This window comes from Haliotis rufescens, unplaced genomic scaffold, assembly GCF_023055435.1.
Source record: "Haliotis rufescens isolate VD_foot unplaced genomic scaffold, xgHalRufe1.0.p SCAF_22, whole genome shotgun sequence".
Classification (NCBI taxonomy): Eukaryota; Metazoa; Mollusca; class Gastropoda; order Lepetellida; family Haliotidae; genus Haliotis; species Haliotis rufescens.
In genome coordinates, this window is record NW_025963913.1 from 10,884,351 (window position 1) to 10,904,694 (window position 20,344).

At 39.7% G+C, this 20,344-nt stretch overlaps 1 protein-coding gene across 5 annotated transcripts in view; it reads right to left on the reverse strand.

The window, feature by feature from the left end:
• The window catches only part of LOC124146392 (leucine-rich repeat-containing protein 74B-like), a 442,719-nt gene that overhangs the window by 319,037 nt on the left and 103,338 nt on the right, over positions 1 to 20,344 (reverse strand). For all 5 annotated transcript variants that reach the window (XR_007222720.1, XM_046516658.2, XM_048401501.1 and 2 more), the window contains one exon: positions 6,929 to 7,000. Coding sequence is in view for 4 of the 5 variants with exons in the window: in XM_046516658.2 (XP_046372614.2) it covers positions 6,929 to 7,000 (72 nt within the window). In the remaining variant the exon portion in view is untranslated. The remainder of the gene's footprint in view (positions 1 to 6,928; positions 7,001 to 20,344) is intronic.

Below are 20,344 nucleotides of genomic sequence, written 5' to 3' on the forward strand. Positions count from 1 at the left end.
TGTTAGCGATAGAACCGCATCCCTGCTCAGGCTGCGCTGGGGGTAGGACATATGGCTGGGGGTAGAGTAATCCCGGTCATCTGATCTAAGGCTAGCGGGGCGGGAATCATGTGTTTTATAACAGTATGATTGTGACGTAACATCCACTTCCCTTTCCCTGCCCGTATAACTGGACTGTGTGACGGTATTGGATGGCGCACGCTTGGGAATTCTATCCTGATTTGCACAAGTTTTGTTGTCAGTTCGTCTATCATAGTGGCTAGAAGGTGACTGGTGTGTATTTCTGTGCACACTGAGATGCGATGTCCGTGATTCACGATCTACCCTATGATGTGAGTGGTACAGAGGGGATCTATGATATTCTCGATCTCTCCTCATGACTCTCCTACTGTCCTCACAATAATCTGATTTAGCTTGATTGTGTGCGCGTCTGCTGTGTGAGGATGCCCTGTCATATTCAGCCTTAGATCTTAGATCTCTTTTGAACACTCGCTTGTCACCCACGTGATTATCTTTAGGTGTCACAACGGACTTAATCACTTTTTATAATCAGGGTCATTGAGCCATGCCTTAGAAAGACAAAGGTTCACAATAACTGCACCTTGATTTCTGCGTGCAGCAATTGCTTTTCTTGCATGATGGCCACCTAGGGTGAGGGTCACCAGAGATTTGATGTTGCCTACAACCTAAACAGGTTTTGGGGATGAAGTCCTCATCCCACAATACATTCTCTAACTAATTACTTACGAGAGCCTTCTGCCTTCTTATACCCCTGTTCTCTGCTTGTAGAACTGCTCACTGCTTGTCTTTAGTGAAGCTTGAGATGATCTAGTGTGACTTGTGGAACAGGAATCACGTGTACAGATGCATGCAACAACAACATTTTCTTGTCATCTGGACACACAGGAAAGAAGTGAGGTGATTCCTGCCTTGCGCATGCGCAGTGGCGTCTCTGACGAGGGAAAGGGTTTCCCTCACAACTATTAGATATGTTGGCAGTGAAGAGGACTTCTGTCCTGAATTTGTAGTGTGGTTCTCAGCATAAACAGGAATTTATGGCTATGATGTAATAGAGGTAGGGTATTCACAAGAATTATCATGAATAAATCTGTAAGACCTTGTTCGCTTAAATCGCTGCAGCCCAGTCTTAATTTGATTAAATCTATTACCAAATATTAAAATAATCTATCAGAAGGGCATTTTGTTTTATAATTCAGTGCTGCAAAGAGGATTCTGGAGTATGTTGTATAATCTAGTATTGTATGTGGATCATCATCTTTGTACTGGGTAGGTAATACATTATAGATTAGATTATGTCCCTAACTTACGTTTAGCAATTGACATGTTCAGATCAGATAGTTATAATTAACCCAATATGCTGCTGATAAGACAATAATATTTGAATGTGCCCTGATTTAATAGGAGCTTATGTTAACGTTGTATAGAGGTCTGACGTAAATTGACTATCGCCTGTCTGTAAAGTTTGACCCTCATGTCGCCCTTATTTATTGTAAAAATCAAGGCAGGTTTTAAAATGAACATGTAAAAATAACATCATTATTATTTCTGATATTACATTTGTTCATCATTGAGAATGTTGTGATTGTCATTGTATTACTTAAACCAATCGAGTGACTGGTTTTCATTTCGTATAAATACATTCTTACACCCCTCACATACTTTGCTTCGTCTCGATAAACAAATCAAAGCAAAGATTGTATAATCGGTAATGATGTAGCCTCCCTAACAGACGGGCATGAAGATTTGATGACAATAACCTAATTACTTCATAATATACTTAAGGATTGACTGTGTATTTGTTTCAGTTCATTGAGGTATGAATCGAAAAACCGATGTGCAAACTTTATGAATCCGCGTAGCAGGATTCTTACAAAAGTTTGCACATCGGTTTTTATATTCATACCTCGATGAACAGAAAAATATACACAGTCAATGCTTATAATTAAATTTGACAACGTAAAAACATGTTTTATGTACAATAGTTTAACCAAAAACAGTTGTATATATCAAAACAGACAAAAATGACGAGATTGATAAACATTCGAGGTGTAGGAATACATACTGTGGCGTGACATGAATCAGGTGATCGTTTAATTTATGCACATAACTTGACACGCCTACAGAGTCAGTAGCCAATCAACGGAGAGTAGGATAAAAACAATGTTCATTGGACCTGTCAATTAAGGCAAGAGGCGAAAAGAACAGTCGGACTGTAATGAACCGGAAGAAATTTATATGTCCAGGAGAAGGCAGCTGTTTCAAATAACATGGTCAGTTACCGCCAAATTCAAACATTACTTCCCTGATTACAGTTGGAAAAATGCTAGTTAGAAATGAAACCTGAAGACATGAAAGTTGAACAAAAAAACAGGCGAGCGAGCCTGCACGTTTGCTGTTTCATTCATTCTCTGCCTTCGGTTTCAAAGGGTAGTTAGGACAATGAATATTCATGGAAGTCGCTAAATGTCCTCTGCATGACAATACACGTGAGCAGAAAGGGAATTCCCTCGAGTGTAATATTGGGATTCCCCGACATTCCGCAGTAATAAAAGTAGTGAGCCTCGGTGGGCATGGCTTAATCTTTTACATTCACTGGGAAATGAATGCAATAACACATGACCAATTCAGCTGATCAGAATGGAGGAATTTCAATGAACACAGCAAAAATTTAATTATATGACGATGAATGAGCAACGACAGTCAGTTCAAATGTGTGGCTTTGTTGTCTATGCGTACGCTTATAGCACCTGGTTGTGTTTAAAGAACTGTTAACATTTTAGAAGAAGAAGAAAATATTTTATTTATGTCACATGTTGTATGTGTACACATTAGACATAAAAAAACGGTGTAAAATACATACATCAGCCATAAAAGGCAGATGAGACACAATGGACAATGAAAAACAGTATATACATAAAAAAATTATAACTTATAGGATTGCAAAACCTGATTAAAATGGATTACAATTTTAAGTAAGGAAATTTGCCTACGTGCAAACATTTTTTAAATAAGTGCGGCAAGAGGTTTTATATACGTGTTACAGTTCATTAAGAACACTGACTGGTCCACAGGAGAGAATGAAATAAATGTAGGATCAGACTTTATAATTCTCAACCATAACGTATATCTATTAAGTCAGAATAAAATGGACAGTTAATGAGAAAATGTATCTCATCTTCTACAGCTATATTATTACATAATTTACAAATTCTATCCTGTAAAGGCGTGATAGGTTTAGCAAATCTACGAATTTCAACTTGTAAGGGTAATGTGCCACAGCGTAACTTGCTTAGGATACAACGATGGGACCTGTTCATAATACATGTAACATAGATATAATGGAGGTGTTAACCACCACTATTCCCGAACAGAACGGTTGTCACAAGCATGGGGATCGTGTCAAGGATACATAAGCGATGGTCCTGAAGCGATAATTCAAATACGAACTTAGCAAGGATTGTCTTTTCCTTTTAATCTATAACACAGTTACATATACCGTTTTCGACGTAATAAGCGCCCAGTGCGCTCTCAAAATTTGAAATAGGGGGCTCTTATTAGAATACAATTTTGGAGAAAGTTGAAAGATTGTAAATTTTGTGGTTTATGCTGACAGCCTGAAATGATACAAAATAAAAGTCTGTGTGTATTATACACGACAGATATATTTATCCAGAATATAATTGCCCATAATTAAGGGTGCATATAACACACGAGTGTGTATTATACACGAATAAATAAGTCTTGTGTACATTGATCAATCGGAAGGGGTGCTATTTGGGATTGTTCACTAGCCAATACATTAGCAAATATCGCCGTGGGCGCTTATTAGAGCGGGGCGCTTATCACGTCGAATACGGTATCCAAAATTCTCAATCAAAATACACATTTTTCATAATAGCCCCCAAGGAAATGACAAACAATATCATTTGTGATATAGCATACAGAATATGATACTACAAATGTACATATGTTGTTGTTTCTAAATAAGCACATTTACAAGCAAACATAATTGACACAGTGTCATGATATTGCTGATTGGTTGTCTTGCCACCCTTAGCTGGCGCTGGGTGGTCTGCAGGGCGTTATGAGGCACCCTATTGTTTTTCTTCTTAGGTGTCAGGCGACTTCCAGCATTCAGCTGCATGACAAGGGTTTCTGTTGCATTTTGTTCCGTCTATAAATGTTTGTCTGGCTTGGACTCCGCTTACTATTATTAGAATGCCAGCCTTCAACGTGGTTGGTTGTTTGGGGTCCTGTGGGGTCCTCAGTTCACCATCGCATCGTTCACTTGCCTGTGAGACGGCCCCTATGATCCTCTATTGTTTTACTTTTTTCTTTACTTGTTTTATCTAACTTGAATTGGTATCTTTCGAAATACCAGCCAACGAGGTTGGTGAAAATATTGAAATTTGCTACAGTTCCATAAAAGAAGGGAAAAAATCCTTACCATATTCAAAAGAAATCTCTGCTAAAAGCAGAGTCGATTGTATGATTCCTACTGTATCATGAGCATGTGTTTATAAATCACTATCAAATAGTGATGGTATAATGTGTTCGCGAAAAGTTAATTCTATGTAAGTGGAAAATAATACAACACAATCGTCTTGCCACCTACCATACCAGATAATATTACCTCAGGCCCCTTTTTCAATGATATTCTTTTAAATACATACATGTGTTTCTGAAGAAAGAAGTCTGTGTATTGCTTTAATAATATGTTGCATACATTTAAGGCAAAGCCCATACGTTATATACCTACCTTAAATTGACAATTTAGCTATGTGCACGTTTTACAAAATAAACCCTGTTAGACCAGTTCAGAAATTGATTTATGAAATTATGAAATCTCCACGTCCAACGGGTCGATGCCTATGTGTACCAACTATTTAATTATCTGTTTTAGAACAATGGAATGTTTTTAACACTGACAACAGTTATAGTAAGTGGATAGTTAGAAGGGGACACTGCTTATCAGAAAGAATCACTGAAATCAGTGAGTTGTGTTTAACGCCGCTTTTAACAGTATTCCAGTTATATCACAGCATGTCAGCTTAATGTGAGAGGAAAGCCCGAAGTGATGCAGATCTCAGACGTTTACCACTTTGGGAAAAACCCATTAGCACGGGTATGGTGCTGACAAACCTAGCAACATAATCGGGGCGAACCCGGATTCAAACCCACAATCACAGGTTTCTGGCATGCCCAAGGAAAGCATCTATGCACAGCGAATCGCGGCGCCTTAGACCACTGGGCCCCCCCAACTGAAATCAACATCGGGGCACCATGTTATAATTCCCGAGGACACTCAAATAGCAGTTCATGGAAGATTTACATGTACTCATCAATTCTAAGAAATATACATCTAACTGATTTAAATTTCTCAATCAAATCTAGTCATAATCAGTCTGATAAATCTATGTAAATATATGCATGCATATCCCAGTGCCTTCCTCTAATACACAAAACTAGCTCTTCCTTAAGTCTATTTCAGAAGCTTCATATAAAGTTGTGTTATTTCAGTGTGGTAACTGTACATGCATGTCTTTGACTTGCAAACACCTGACTTGCATTTGCATGTGTTTGTGGTGGATACACTCTAAACCTGGTATGATTCCTAAACACATGCTTATGATATAGTCGGAATTGAATGGAAAAGAGGATACTTATGGAAATGGTTTTGTTGATTTTTTTCAATCTAAAAAAATGTATTCTTTTACAATGTTAATAATCGTTCATACATGAAGAACCAGTCACTGTGTAATACACATACCTAACGACTTTAATATTTGTAAAGGCCTTCGTTTATCATAGGAAATCTTTATTAGCACAACGATTTTGTCCAGACTATTTCACATTATATTTAGAATGAAACTTATCACGAAACATTAGACATGCAATAAACATTAGTTGGTTATGAGGTTTCCTGAAGGTCATTTTGGCAGACACATGATTGTGTTTGATTCTGTTCTATTCTAGTTGTTACTGTGAAAATCTCCTCAGCTAATTTCACCTTACATTTGCAGTCTAAATAAAATATAGATATCAGTATCTGTAAAAGGAAAAGAAGCATTATTCTATGATCTTAGATAATGCACACAAGCATGCAATGGAAAATATAACTCAAGAATCCTAAATCAGTCAAGGAAAAACGTAATACTGTGCCGAAAACTTAGCAAAACCATCACTTGATAGCAATAGTGACTATTGTGTCTTGAAAGTGGCGGGATAGTGGCGTGAAAGTGGCGCGAAAGTGGCGTGTAAGTGCCGTGAAAGTTTTGTGAAAGTACTGCGATCTTGTCAAATGTTATCGCGAAAATGGCACGAAAGTGTCTCAAAAGAGGCGCAATAGTTTCGCTTTAATGTCTCAAAAGTGGCGTGATAAGTCCCTGTAGTATCGCGATAGTGGCGAGAAAATTTCGAGACGATTTTGCAAAATATGGGAAGTTATGAAATGTGGTGTATTAGCAGTGATCACTTCATAGCAGTCAATTGATAACATTTCACAACATTCATTTAATAACACTAAATTCATAACATTTTTGGAACATTGTTTATTTACCATTTCACGATTTACATTCATGGAGATGTGTAGTTGGTGTTTTGCTCTAGCCTCTGTTTGCTGACTGTAAGATTAACATATAAAAGCAAGTTTAACAAGGTTGAATCCTCACCGCCGATGGTATTGATTCGCCGCGACCGTGCTGATTCGACGCTGATTGCGTATAGCCAACTGTCAGTGACACTTGACACTGAGTGAGATTTCTCAGTTTGCTCTACATGTCACTAATTAGTGGTATCTGGGCTTGTCGGGGATCAGATATCAGTTTGCAATATACAATAGTTCACTGTAGAGAGTTTGTTCAAGTCAGTGTATTTCTTGAGCTAGATACACTAAAGACTAACTTACCATGTTTCTGGCACTGTTCTTCATATGTAAAAATGCCAGTTGGGTCCGAGAGAAGGTTGCTCTTCTTAGACACTGTTCAACATAAAACATTCATTGATTCTCCAAGGTTAATACAAGTAATAATTTGAGTTAATGAGCAATTTGTGAAGTAAGATAATGGCTGCTGCTCTTTATATATGGACCACATAAAGCAAAGATTATTATACTGAATGAAGACATAGTAGGCATTTCCCTGGGGTCATCAAGCCTGACTGGGTCAAGTAGTTGAATATCTCGCGGTACACGGTCTTATAAGGAGAGCGACAGTTCTCAAAGTTGTAATGTGCTAACCCCTTCCAAGAAAAAATGTTAGTAAAAGTAGATCACCGGTTCTGATGTCATACATCAACATATGTTGTACATACTTGGTAACTTCGCATAAATGTTCTCTTGGATCATCAGTCTTCCAAGGCCTCATCGACTAGGATTTTTAATATTGTTGACCAGGCTCTTGTCTTTCCATGGATCGCAGATAGACTTTAGTTACAATATAGCACATCTCCACATGACCAGTCACCATGTTTCGTCATACCCAGGGCCCTCACCTCTACCATCTAGCTACCTCCCAGATCCATTCTGTCTGATGTCGCCACAAACTTTGACAAGACCTTTGTGACATTTTGCCGTCTACAAGATCAACTTCAATCTCTGCAGTTCAACTGATACTGGTCCTCATGATTTGTCGACTACCACTGTGAGATCGGAACTGGAAGTTGATATTTTGACACTCTGACCCAAGTATTATGTTACTAAATCTATTGGGGATGAAAGGGATCTTGGACACCACTCTCCGGCACATACTCCCGCTTATTTCAATTATAAAGTGAATCGGAATGAAGCACATTACCAGCACATACACAATCCATACATTTGCAATAAAAATGTGTTTGTCTTCAGCGATTATAACAAATAACAATCAATAAACATTTGAAATTTGAGATAAAAACATCACAAGACGATTTACTGATTTAATTACATTTCCTGTTTTGCTCAGCATTGTTTCATATGCAGAGATTATGATTACCTTGTGTATTGTCTCAAACTAAGCCACATCAACTGTGTACATGTTTCTCAGAATCTACCGGTGATTCGGTAAAAAATTACGCAATAATATAACTTTAAAGAATTTTGATACAATGATTGGAAGAATTGTATCTGAAACTATTATTTTATCAGGAATAATTTATTCCAATATCATGTTATTTTAGTTGCAGTTTTACTATATATATATATATATATATATATATATATATATATATATATGAAATAAATCAATAACCATAAGCATAGCACTTTGGTACAGCTAATCGCTATTGCCAGATATTTTTTTCAGATGGAACAATTAGACCCATCACTGTCGATGCTCACTCGCTTGCAAAAGCAAAAAACTTTTGTTGACAAATAATAGTCAAACTGCAACCAATATGACTTTCAATGAATAACTTGCTTGATAACGGTGTTAGAACCTACTCCGAAATGTTGCTCCTAATTGTAATAAAGAAGTTGTCTATCCACTAAAGTTTGTTTCAAGACGTCAATAACGGTAATCTGACCAAGGTTGCTGAAAATAACGGGGTTGTGAGAACTTTTGATCACTTCACACACAAGTTCACCGAAATGAATGTAAACAATGTTGAATGAAATTTTTAAAAAAGATTACAAACATAAGTCCAGATATACAATGAACACTTTTCATAGCTAGACAGTGTAAATACATGATTACTTTGCGTACTTCAGTACGTATTTGTTGACATGGCCTTTCTGGTGTTACATGCTCATGGTAATGTCTTCGTGTTGGGGGAACCTTTTTAAAAAAAACATCTATATTCTTCAACCCTGTGTATAAGACAACCCACCCCTTTTGATTCCAGGTATGAAAAACTTGCCTTTTTACACAGCAATATACGGTATACTACTGAAGCTATTGGTGCATCTGTATCACATGACAAGTCCACTGAAGAACCTCTTATACCCCCATCACACCAAACTAGTTCTCAATACGTTCATGAAAATGTTGTCGAACGGGCTCCAACTGTGTATGAACGTAGTGGACGTAGTAGCAACTATTGACATTTTTTTTACGAACCTCATGGATGGGTTCGGATGGAGAGAGTGCTCCAGAACTTTGAGTCTGCTCAAAATTTTATCCCGTATATCCTGTTCTGCAATTGGTCGGATTGACAACGTACTTAAAACGAGAAAGACGTATTACGAACGGAATTGCCGTACTTCGAACCTACTTGGGACGTGTTACGACGTGGTGCAGTCCGACATAAATTTCAGTACGTGTGCACACTGACCGGGTCGACTTCTCTTTGGAGGCATGATGTGTACAGCTCAGAGCCCTGAACTTGAATGAAGACTGGCTACAACACGCTCAGTATCCATAGGAGTCGGACGCGAATACACACGCACTTGGGACGAGTTAAGGACGTTCTGCGAACGAGTTAAGAATTAGTTAGAACTGGCTTGGACGTATTGTGAAAGAGGTAGAACAATGTTGAACTGGTTAAGAACGGGTTGAGAATGGCAACGGACCTGCTCGAACTGCTTCAAAACGTTGTCGGGTTGAGGTGAACGGTCACTTTTTCACGTTCTGAACTGGATACAAACGGACTTCAGACTGGCTAGGAAGGAGATAAGAACGAGATAGATATTGAACGAACTAGCATTGTATTTTACGCCAAACTACGCATTCTACCGTGATCACAGCCCGTTCTAGTATTTTGTTTAGAACGGGATAGAACTACTTTGGTGTGATGGTAGCATTATGAGAGATTCTGTTTCACTGATTCAGGATGAGTTTATGGGTATCATGGACCTTATCTTGACCCATGCTGGATACATTCTGACAGCTCTGCATCCCCAGGGTGTACTCCAATATTGTTGTGGGATGACCACTTTTAAGTCGCGCCTTTACTTACTACCATGGTCCACCCGCTAAAAATTTCTAACCAGATTCAGGAAGTCACCCAAGATGTTACTCGGGACACTCCTCTCCAGGAATTTGTAGATGTACTTAAACTACAGAAACAACACATAGAGGACCTACAGAACAAAGCTAATGACCACAGTTTGTTCATTCATAGTTGGTTGGTTTGTTGTTTAACGCTGCACTATATGACAGCAGTCTGTAAATAATCGAGTCTGGACCAGACTATCCAGTGATTGATATCATTAGCATCGATCCACACAATTGGGATGCATCAACCAAGTCAGCGAGCCTGACCACCAGATCCCATTAGTCGCCTCTTACGACAAGCATAGTCGCCTTTTATGACAAGCATAGTCGCCTTTTACGGCAAGCAATCTTCACAGGTCTGTTCATTCATGGCATGATCTCCATGAGGTGATTGGAGCTAGGACCAGTTCTTTTCGTGGCAGAGGATGTTGTCGTCAATTGCATTGTGGTTACAAGTCCACCAACGTCCGTCTCCTTTGTGAAGTACTTCGGAAAATCAGCCAAGACTGGCGACTCATCTTCAAAGTGACTCAGTTTGGCTATGGGACAACTGGGACCTTCCATCGAACCCATTGTGGAAACTCCGGTAGGCGGGAGACAGGTACGGGCTGCTGTTAGTGGGGACTCCTCCAACAACGTCCAGACCACATCAACTTGCAGCTTCTTCATCAGCTAGGTTGGCTTGTCAACATTGCAAAGTTCGAGACGACTCTCACTCAACGTCTTCAGTTCATCAGGGTGCTCTTCGACACCAAACAGGGCATGATGTTTGTTCCCGAATAGATGGTCGAAGATACAAAGGTTAGTGCCATTGGCACTCAGACAGCCCCTATCTCTACACAAATGGCAATAGTTGCTCAGTCTTCTGATGTCGGCAGTTGCACTCAGAGAGGACAACTTCGACCAATCCAGTGCTTCCTGAAGCCTACCTCCAAAACGACAATTGTTTCGATCTCCCTACTGATGTCACTGCGTCATCATCTCCAGTGGTGGCTGGTGATTTCAAATGTCTGCAACAGGGTCTTTTGTGGCCTTTCATCCCGACACAACATCTCTTTGTCGACACCTCGGCCGTAGGCGGGGCAGCTCTCTTCCAGGATTTACAGGTGGCAGGACACTGGTCCATTGACGAAAAGCAATATAAAAAACCTCGAATTCCATGTCATCATTCTGCCGTTATCACACTGGGTAGAACTCCTTTGTGCATCACACCTCATGATTCAGTCAGTCAATCTATCAGTCTCCTGGTATATCAAAGAGATGGGATCCACCAAACTTCCCTCCTGTCACTGATACTTGATTGGATGATGGATAGAGATCATCAGATTTCAGTTTCAAGAGTGGAAATAGGTTTCATATTTTACATGACAGTAGCCACATCATCAGGGAGTCCAAGATTTGGTAGAGGTTGATCATTCGTCGGTTCTTTTTTCACAACAGGTTTTACAACATCCCTTTCAATAAGTTTTGCAGTTTCTGTTGTCACTCTCCCAAATATTTCAAACTTCTTGGCACTAGACAGATAAGGAAGGTTCGTAAATCTTGAATCCAAAACTGAGGTAACATTAAACATATTTTCCTTATTCAAATACCTAAGCTTCATGTTAGATGCCTTGATTTTCTTCATTTCAGACACAGATAGGCTATTTTCATGTTTCATCTGCCGGGGCCCAAGCATGATCAAGCAAGTGGTGCTTCAGAGGCATGATGATTGAAACTGTCGGAGAGTCCTCTCTGCACAGCATGGTTGTCATGTTTTTCATAGGCTTCAGACACTCAATGACATCCTCTGCCAGGTGAACATCTTCATTGGACAATGATCCCAGATCACCATCTTAACACTATCTCAAATCCTTGCTCAACAGGACTGTGATTACAGCACAATGCACTTCTTAGGATCACACAGCAATATCGTAAGCAGTGTAAGCCAGCAGGTAGCGGCATCAATGATTACTTTATGATACAGTAGTGTCAAAAGTAAGCTTTTTCATTCAATATGTTGTTTGCAAGAAGACTCATTTTTGCCAGGACATGTGAAACTAGCTTTACTTTAAGGCATTTTTTGAACAGCCAAGTTGATGGTGTGTGCTAGGTAAGGAACATGCAGAACTGATCCGAAAATCCCAACAGCTTTCGTAATATTGGCAGTAGGGCTGGGACAGGTAACTCGGATGGGTACTGAGTAGGACCAGAGTACCCGTACCTGTGATTAGTCATGTTATATATTGTTTAATTACAAAAATATCTAGGACTCCATGGTTACACTACAAGTCAGTAATGTTCACATTTCATCCTGACTATGCACGCATTCCTTCTGACTTTCATATGTTTGAATAAGATAAAGCTTCAGTCAACTTCAGTGTATGCATGACCAGATCGTTTTATACATGTATCGAAATGCATTTTGTCAAGGCTACAGCCTAACCATCAGATTTTTGTATCCATCTCTTGAGACCTACTGCGGGTACCCGGGTAGGGAAGGATAATAAGGCTTTGGCGGCCCTGTAGTAAATTTGGACTCGTCCCAGCCCTAATTGGCAGCATTGTCTGTAGTGACAGGAGGATTCACAAAAGTTGTTGTTATCTTGATGTGGCTACATCAAGAACCTGAGAAATACACTCAGCTGCAAAAATAAAATTTCACTTGTTACCTCTGAAATATTTGTGACTGCAGAAACAACAGAAATTCATGTCAACAAAACACAAACATTTTTTAACATGTTTAATTCAATTATACTAAATAAAATATTTCATTTATTTTTCAAATAATTTTATTTATTTGTCTTAGATCTATAATATAATAACATATTATTGCAGTGCACCCGTGTCTCTGTGTAGTTACCTGTGTGATTTTCGTTTAGAAGTCTAGTTTGCAGCACATAATTGACCAGTTCCGAATTACTTGATAAGCAACTAAACTCTTCAAACTAAACAGCTTACAATTTATTTTAGATCTAGTTTATATATAAACAGGTAAAAAAAATATATATATTCAGATTTTAAATGAATATATCACCTGTTTAGCACATGCCAGCTGTTCTTAAACTTCTGTTTTCACTTTCCGGAACACACTTTGTATTATTTTGTTCTCGTGGGGCACTCACTTGTACCTTGCAAGCAAACATTGCATGAAAAGTTGTCATTTAAATATCTGGATAATTTTTGTCAAAGTTTCTAAAATCTAACATTATCTTGTCCGGAAAAATTTGATGATAAAAAACAAAGCAGATGACAATAAACCAATCGCCAAAACACATCATGGCATGGCCATGGTAACCCGATGCACATGAGTTCCGTGCAAATTGAAATGCACATGCGTTCCCCCATTTCTTGCCCTATAAAAATCCACCAAGATCAGATAACATTCATTTGTTATTGAAATGCTGCTACCACATGCCAAGATTGACAAGAAATCAGCGATACCCAGCCCTTGTATGATTGCAAGCTGGACTAACCGCCCGGCAAGTAGCCAATGCATTTCAAGCCCACGTAAGGACCATATACAGGCTCCAGCAATGGTACCAGACCACCAACACTACAGATGACCGACCACGTAGTGGAAGACCAAGGGTCACCACCTGACGTCAGGATCGTCAGATTGTGTGACAGCATCTTCAAGACCGCTTTGTTACTGCTGCGGAAACTGCTCGATAGACCATGGGGGCACATTAGTGCGGACACCTTGCATCGACGATTGACGAGCACACACGTCCACTGTCACAGGCCACACCGAGGACCCATTCTGACACAACATCATCGCCGGGACCGTCTTCAGTGGGCAACAAAGCACCAGCATTGGCGCCACCAGCAGTGGAGAAGAGTCCTCTTCTCAGACGACAGCCGTTACTGTATCTCAACAGCAGATGGCAGAGAGAGAGTCTGGCGACAATATGGGGAACGTTATTCGGACATTTGTGTTGTTGAGAGAGACTCATTGGGTGGTCTGAGCATCATGGTGTGGGGTGGAAATGGTCTTGCACAGAGGGTCGGCCCTGTGGTCTTCCAGAACATTTGGTCCAGGGAGAGGCAATGGTGTCACGGCACCTCAGTACATTGATCAAGTCTTGAGACAACACGCCATACCTCATTTGGCACGTCGCCGCAACCATGATACCGCCTGTGCCCACACTGCGAGAGCAACAAAAGGCTTCCTCCACCAGAACCATGCAGTGGCCTGCTCTCAGTCCAGATTTAAATCCCATTGAGCACCTGTGGGACGAGATTCAAAGACGGCTGAATGACGTCCGACAAAGGCAGGCAACTGCAGCTGAACTGCGTCAGGCATTCCTCAAAGTGTGGGCTCAAATGACAATGGTCTTCATCAACCGCCTCATCCATTCCATGTATCGACATTGCACGGCAGTCATCAATGCACATGGCGGACACACAAGATACTGACTTGTGATGCCATTTTCTCAGAGACTAGTGTTGTGTTTCACTCTAAGAACATTTGACACTTGAATTTCAACCTTGATGATCAGTTTTGCTAAGTCTCATCTTTTTGATATGTCTCAAAGTATGTTTACAGTGTTTGGACAAATAAGGTTTCTCATATATCTAACAACGCGTGGCGGTCTGACGTTGATTAATGAACATTTTGCATACTCGTATATGCAAGAGGCGACGTATGGTTCTCAGTAGGAAGTGACTACTTGGAGACGATGGCTTGCGGTATATACAGTTTTACTTTATACATGTCGATATATACATACAGAAGACACTATGTGCCAAGTCAGCACATAGTGGTAGTGCTTGTTGTCTTGGTGCCCCGGAGCACCCAGCCTAACCCTAGCTAGGCTAAGGGTAAGACCTTTCTTTTCCCCCTTCCTAATTTCTCCTTCTCTGGACCAAGGCTTATATAGCCAAGTTCACCTGACATTTAGTAAGTAATAAATATAAATGTAAACAGTAAATCATAAGTGACATACTTGCACATCCTGTTCAGGATGGCAGACGGTCGATGTACACAAAAATGGGGATTAACAAATAGGATTAGCATCTTATAGATAACAGCAATTAAATGTTTCAAGGCATATAGATGTCATGGCTCCAGGGTAATGAGCCTTTGCAATTAAATGTTCTTCAGACAATGGGTATCGTAAATCAGTCACCATGACATATCTATCCATGGTGATGTTTCTCTTGCAGTTCAGTTTAGTTATTGTAACGAATAACACATCCTTGAATGTATTTGTAAAAAAACATGGGTTAAGTACATCATATCATAATGTAGTCCATGTGACCATGTGAATAACGATAACTATTACTGCAGCATGTGAAGCAGATGTACTTTTACATGTTTATTTACGTGTATATTAATTCTGAAGTATGTTTCACAGCATTTATTCACTGAAGGTTCTTTGAATTCAGGAGTCTGGCTTGGCGGTGCGACTCAGTACCGAATAATGATAATGAGTAATGTCATAAAAAGTACAAATTAAACATCTCAGCAAATAGTTCGCATAAAGAAATTTGAAACCAGGAGTCTAGCTTTACCGCGTGACTCAAACGGTACTTGTGGGTACTATTGCCCTTTTAAGTACAATGGGTGCTCTTCCCGTGTCTTTGACGAAGCTTGCCCAGATATTGTGGGTGCGATGCCCAAGAAAAAAAATCCTTAATTCCGACATCAAAACTCTGAAATGCTGAATACTGCTGTGCTGTTAATTACTTAATACTGACATACAATAAACATATGTGTGGGGGTGGCTCACCCAAGAATATCCCTAATCTGAATTCAAAGTCCTAGACAATACATTCAATTTTGTACCAAACTGTGCACATTAATTACTTGTAACAAATGACAAATTTTGTCGTTTAGATTTTTGAAATTACGAGTCGAGCTTTAAGGTGTGACTCGATAACCCTACAGCTTAGGTTTATCTGGGCCCTAGCTGCAACTATATGTCTGGCGTGGCCTGGAGACATTTCAAAGATTCCCTACACAATAACTTCAAAGATCTAGCTTGACTAAAGATGTAATTTGGAGTATATTGCACATATACAAAACTGAATTTTGAAAGACACATTTTGGCATTAATAATACTGGCTTTGATTAAACATACCTGGTTGCACTATTCAACAGTCACACAATATATATCCTTGATTGAGTCCATGTAAGTAAACACAAATTTGACAGTCCCAATGAGATATCTTTACACAGTGTCCATCTTGTAGGTGCCCGTGAGGCGGTTTCTGTATTGTGCAGGGTCTGCATGATGATGGATGGCTGTGGTCGGATCTCTGTGGGATAGGCGTGTATACTTCTTTTCTTTGGTCCTGTACAGTGTGCAGGAACGACATCTTGAAGGGGAAGTCTTAGCAGTGTTGCTAAGATATTTGAGCAGGGAAGGTTTGGGATCGGAGAACTTGTTCTTGATCGGAGAGGTTTTTGTTCTTTCTTCAATCTTGTTAAAGGCCATTTCTTCGTTCTTGGTGATTGGCCTTCAGGAAGGTAGTATATCCTTTCAATAAGAGACTGTCACTTCCTACAGTTTTGTGAACCATATGCCTTGCTGCAAAGAGGTACAGGAAAGGACAGACTAAGAAGTCTGTCATACCCGATAGCTCCACCAAATTAACAACGCGTGTCGGTCTGACGTTGATTAATGAACATTTTGCATACTCGTATATGCAAGAGGCGACGTATGGTTCTCAGTAGGAAGTGACTACTTGGAGACGATGGCTTGCGGTATATACAGTTTTACTTTATACATGTCGATATATACATACAGAAGACACTATGTGCCAAGTCAGCACATAGTGGTAGTGCTTGTTGTCTTGGTGCCCCGGAGCACCCAGCCTAACCCTAGCTAGGCTAAGGGTAAGACCTTTCTTTTCCCCCTTCCTAATTTCTCCTTCTCTGGACCAAGGCTTATATAGCCAAGTTCACCTGACATTTAGTAAGTAATAAATATAAATGTAAACAGTAAATCATAAGTGACATACTTGCACATCCTGTTCAGGATGGCAGACGGTCGATGTACACAAAAATGGGGATTAACAAATAGGATTAGCATCTTATAGATAACAGCAATTAAATGTTTCAAGGCATATAGATGTCATGGCTCCAGGGTAATGAGCCTTTGCAATTAAATGTTCTTCAGACAATGGGTATCGTAAATCAGTCACCATGACATATCTATCCATGGTGATGTTTCTCTTGCAGTTCAGTTTAGTTATTGTAACGAATAACACATCCTTGAATGTATTTGTTAAAAACATGGGTTAAGTACATCATATCATAATGTAGTCCATGTGACCATGTGAATAACGATAACTATTACTGCAGCATGTGAAGCAGATGTACTTTTACATGTTTATTTACGTGTATATTAATTCTGAAGTATGTTTCACAGCATTTATTCAGACTGCTGTCGTCAATAAATCATCCTTACAAATGCCCTGTGTTATTTCTTAACACCCCTGGTTACAAATGGAGCCCCCAGTGAGGACATGGCAGTGACGGATCACCAACTTTGTGTGGATGCACCCCAGAATTGATGCTACAATACCCGGTCTACAGTTTAGAGTACACAGCCACAAAACACATGAATTTCACCTGCTGCCAGGTGAAAATCACAAACAATATTGATTTGCTTAATGGCCTATATTGTGGAGAAAAAGCATTTGCTAGCTGAAATGTATATATGCCAGGTTAGTTTTTTCATGGACTACCTTTCTTTCAGTTTTATCTATTTTTCATGATACTCGTTCAACGATAGAGCTTTAGCACTCATCCTAATAAAAAATGTAGTTGATATATTTATACATCTTGTTGTGAATATGTAATCACCCTGGATAAGTAAATTTGTTTTGGTAGTTAAATAAATTGGTTGTGTATTTATTTTTTACCCAAGATATGCAATTTTTTAGTTTTATGGATTAACTGTTTATTTTTTAGTTTGAAAGTTGTGTGTGAATCATTCCCTACTTAAAGCACCCCTTACCTTCAACAAGGTTTATCGACCTTGGACATAATTAAGGCAATTAATCAGCTTAACTGAGAGTTAAGTTACCTACCTATCATTTAACCTATTTAACCTACTTGGTTACCCAGTACCAAGTATTTCCAAATGCAGTTCTTACTCATCATATTGGTTTAGCACTTGCGATGTATACTTGTTAACAACTAGATGATCACTTCACTTTGGCACCCACCATTGCATAATCCCCTGCATACTCACTAACCCGATAATCATGTGACATTGACTCATTGCAGTGTAGCTTACCAAAGGTAACTTAGTCATTGTTGACCAATAGTACAAGTCAAAGATACACACTATATATATTTTCTTCTGAATGGGCATTCCTAACTATGCCAGCCAAGTCAGTCTGTCTTTGTGGGTTCACCCATCTATTTTATTTTATCTTATCCTGACTCATACTTATTGCTTCTCTACTCATTTCAAAAAGGTTGTGGAAACTTCCTAAACTGTGTTCCTGGAGAACAGAGAAAACATCTCGCACAAACGCACTCCTGAACGTTACTTATATTTCCATAAGCTTTATCAACCTTATGTGTGTCCCTAACAAGTGCAGCCAACGCCTTATTACTGGTATAGTCAGTAATGGGGCCAAACATGTTTTCACGAGGTCAAGGGACCAGATCGAGGTCGGCGCTGCAAAAGATATGGGTGCATGACCTGATTGCTGGGATGATCACCATGATGATGCAGAGGTGTTTGGGCAAATAGAAGCTCAGAAGCTGGAAACTTCATTTCCACACAAGGGATCAGAAGAAGGAGGATGAAATGCATAGAGTGTGATAGGATAAGTTTAAAAATTTGTCTAGTGTTTTAATTTTGTGCATCCCTGTTCACCTGTAAAATTGGTTGATCCATATGCCTACTTTGTCCAACTGGTAAAGTCACTCATCCCTGACTATACCTGGATTGTCTAACAGCTACTGTTTCCTTGTTTCAAAAAATGAGACGAAGCGTGTGCTACCCTTTGACCATACTACAAGCTCATTATGGTCGTTACTCAGACATATTTTATCTCGGACTCTTAATGTTATCCTTATAGACCTTCCTGTCATTCACATTTAGCGTCGCTGACTGATACGCATCCAGACCAGCAATCACCCGACAAGTCACTATCCCAAACACTGGCGCCTTCTGTTCAACTCATGGGATCATAGAGATCAGACTGCTCTCTCAGCTTCGCAATTTGGATCTCTTTTATAATCCCTATTGGCGGCCCTGCAGCAACGCTCCAAACAGTCGGCTGTACCTCCCAGGGACGTTAAAACCACAACTACATCGTAGGTGGCTACAGATAAGCTCGACATGACGCTTGCACTATGACTACTATTGATAGCAATCTGCACTTAATCAAGTTTAGACTGGACAATTCAGTGATTGACATCATGAACATCAAGCTACTTCTTGGTATACAATTATCTGCTCTAACCATGTCAGCATGCCTGACCGCCCGATCCTGTTGGTCTCCGCTTACAAGCAGTCAGCTCTTATGGCAAGCTGGAGATACTGAAGGCCTATTCACTACCGGGAGCTTCACGGATCCAGTCCACACGCCCGCCAGCCATGGATCGTCTTACGGTGCTCACCGAAGAGAAATCACCATACACGTCAAGACGTTTGAGACAAACAGCCACTTAGTGTGCTTCCGTTCACTTCACCAGAAGGCAGTGTCAGGAGCGTATGCAAAGCTAAGGGTGTTAAGAAGTATGTGGTGAAAAAGCATATCAAACACGAACAGTATAAAGAAGCATTATTCAACGGTAGAACATTCAAACACGAGATGAACGCTTTAAGAAGTGTCAATCATAGGATATATGGATTAAGAATGAACAAGACATCATTATCCCCATTATATACAAAGAGATGTATTGATAAGGATGGTGTAGCTACCTATGCTTATGGTTAGGGTGGTAATACTGTATCGTTGGAAACTATGAACAACTCTTCTCGTACAAATGCCCTGCCCGGTCCATCTTTAATATATTTAAGAATAGGCTCTCCTTCTCTCATAACCAATCGACTAATGTTATATATCTTAAGGGACCAAATTGGATCGGTTGCGCGACGTTGGCCTCCTTCGAGTTCACCGGGCTGGTATAAATATCTTACGTTTACTCTATCAGGAAATTTTTGTTCTTTGCCTCTCCGCGGTGCTAAAGATTTGGAAGTCACAGATTTCATTTTAATCGCATCGGATGGTTTCTTCCCTATTAATCTCGTTACTTCATTATTTAGCGCTGATACAACAGCTGATAATCGTGTCACCCATTCGGTTGATCTTAATCATTCTGATTTCATTTCAATCCTATACTGATATCCAAACAAACGTTCCGCTAATGTCCAGTTAAATCTTTCAACGATAGCTTGACTACGGTGGGCCTCTTTTTCACCACGCCTGATTTCGACATCGTGCTTTGTTAACAGTTTAGT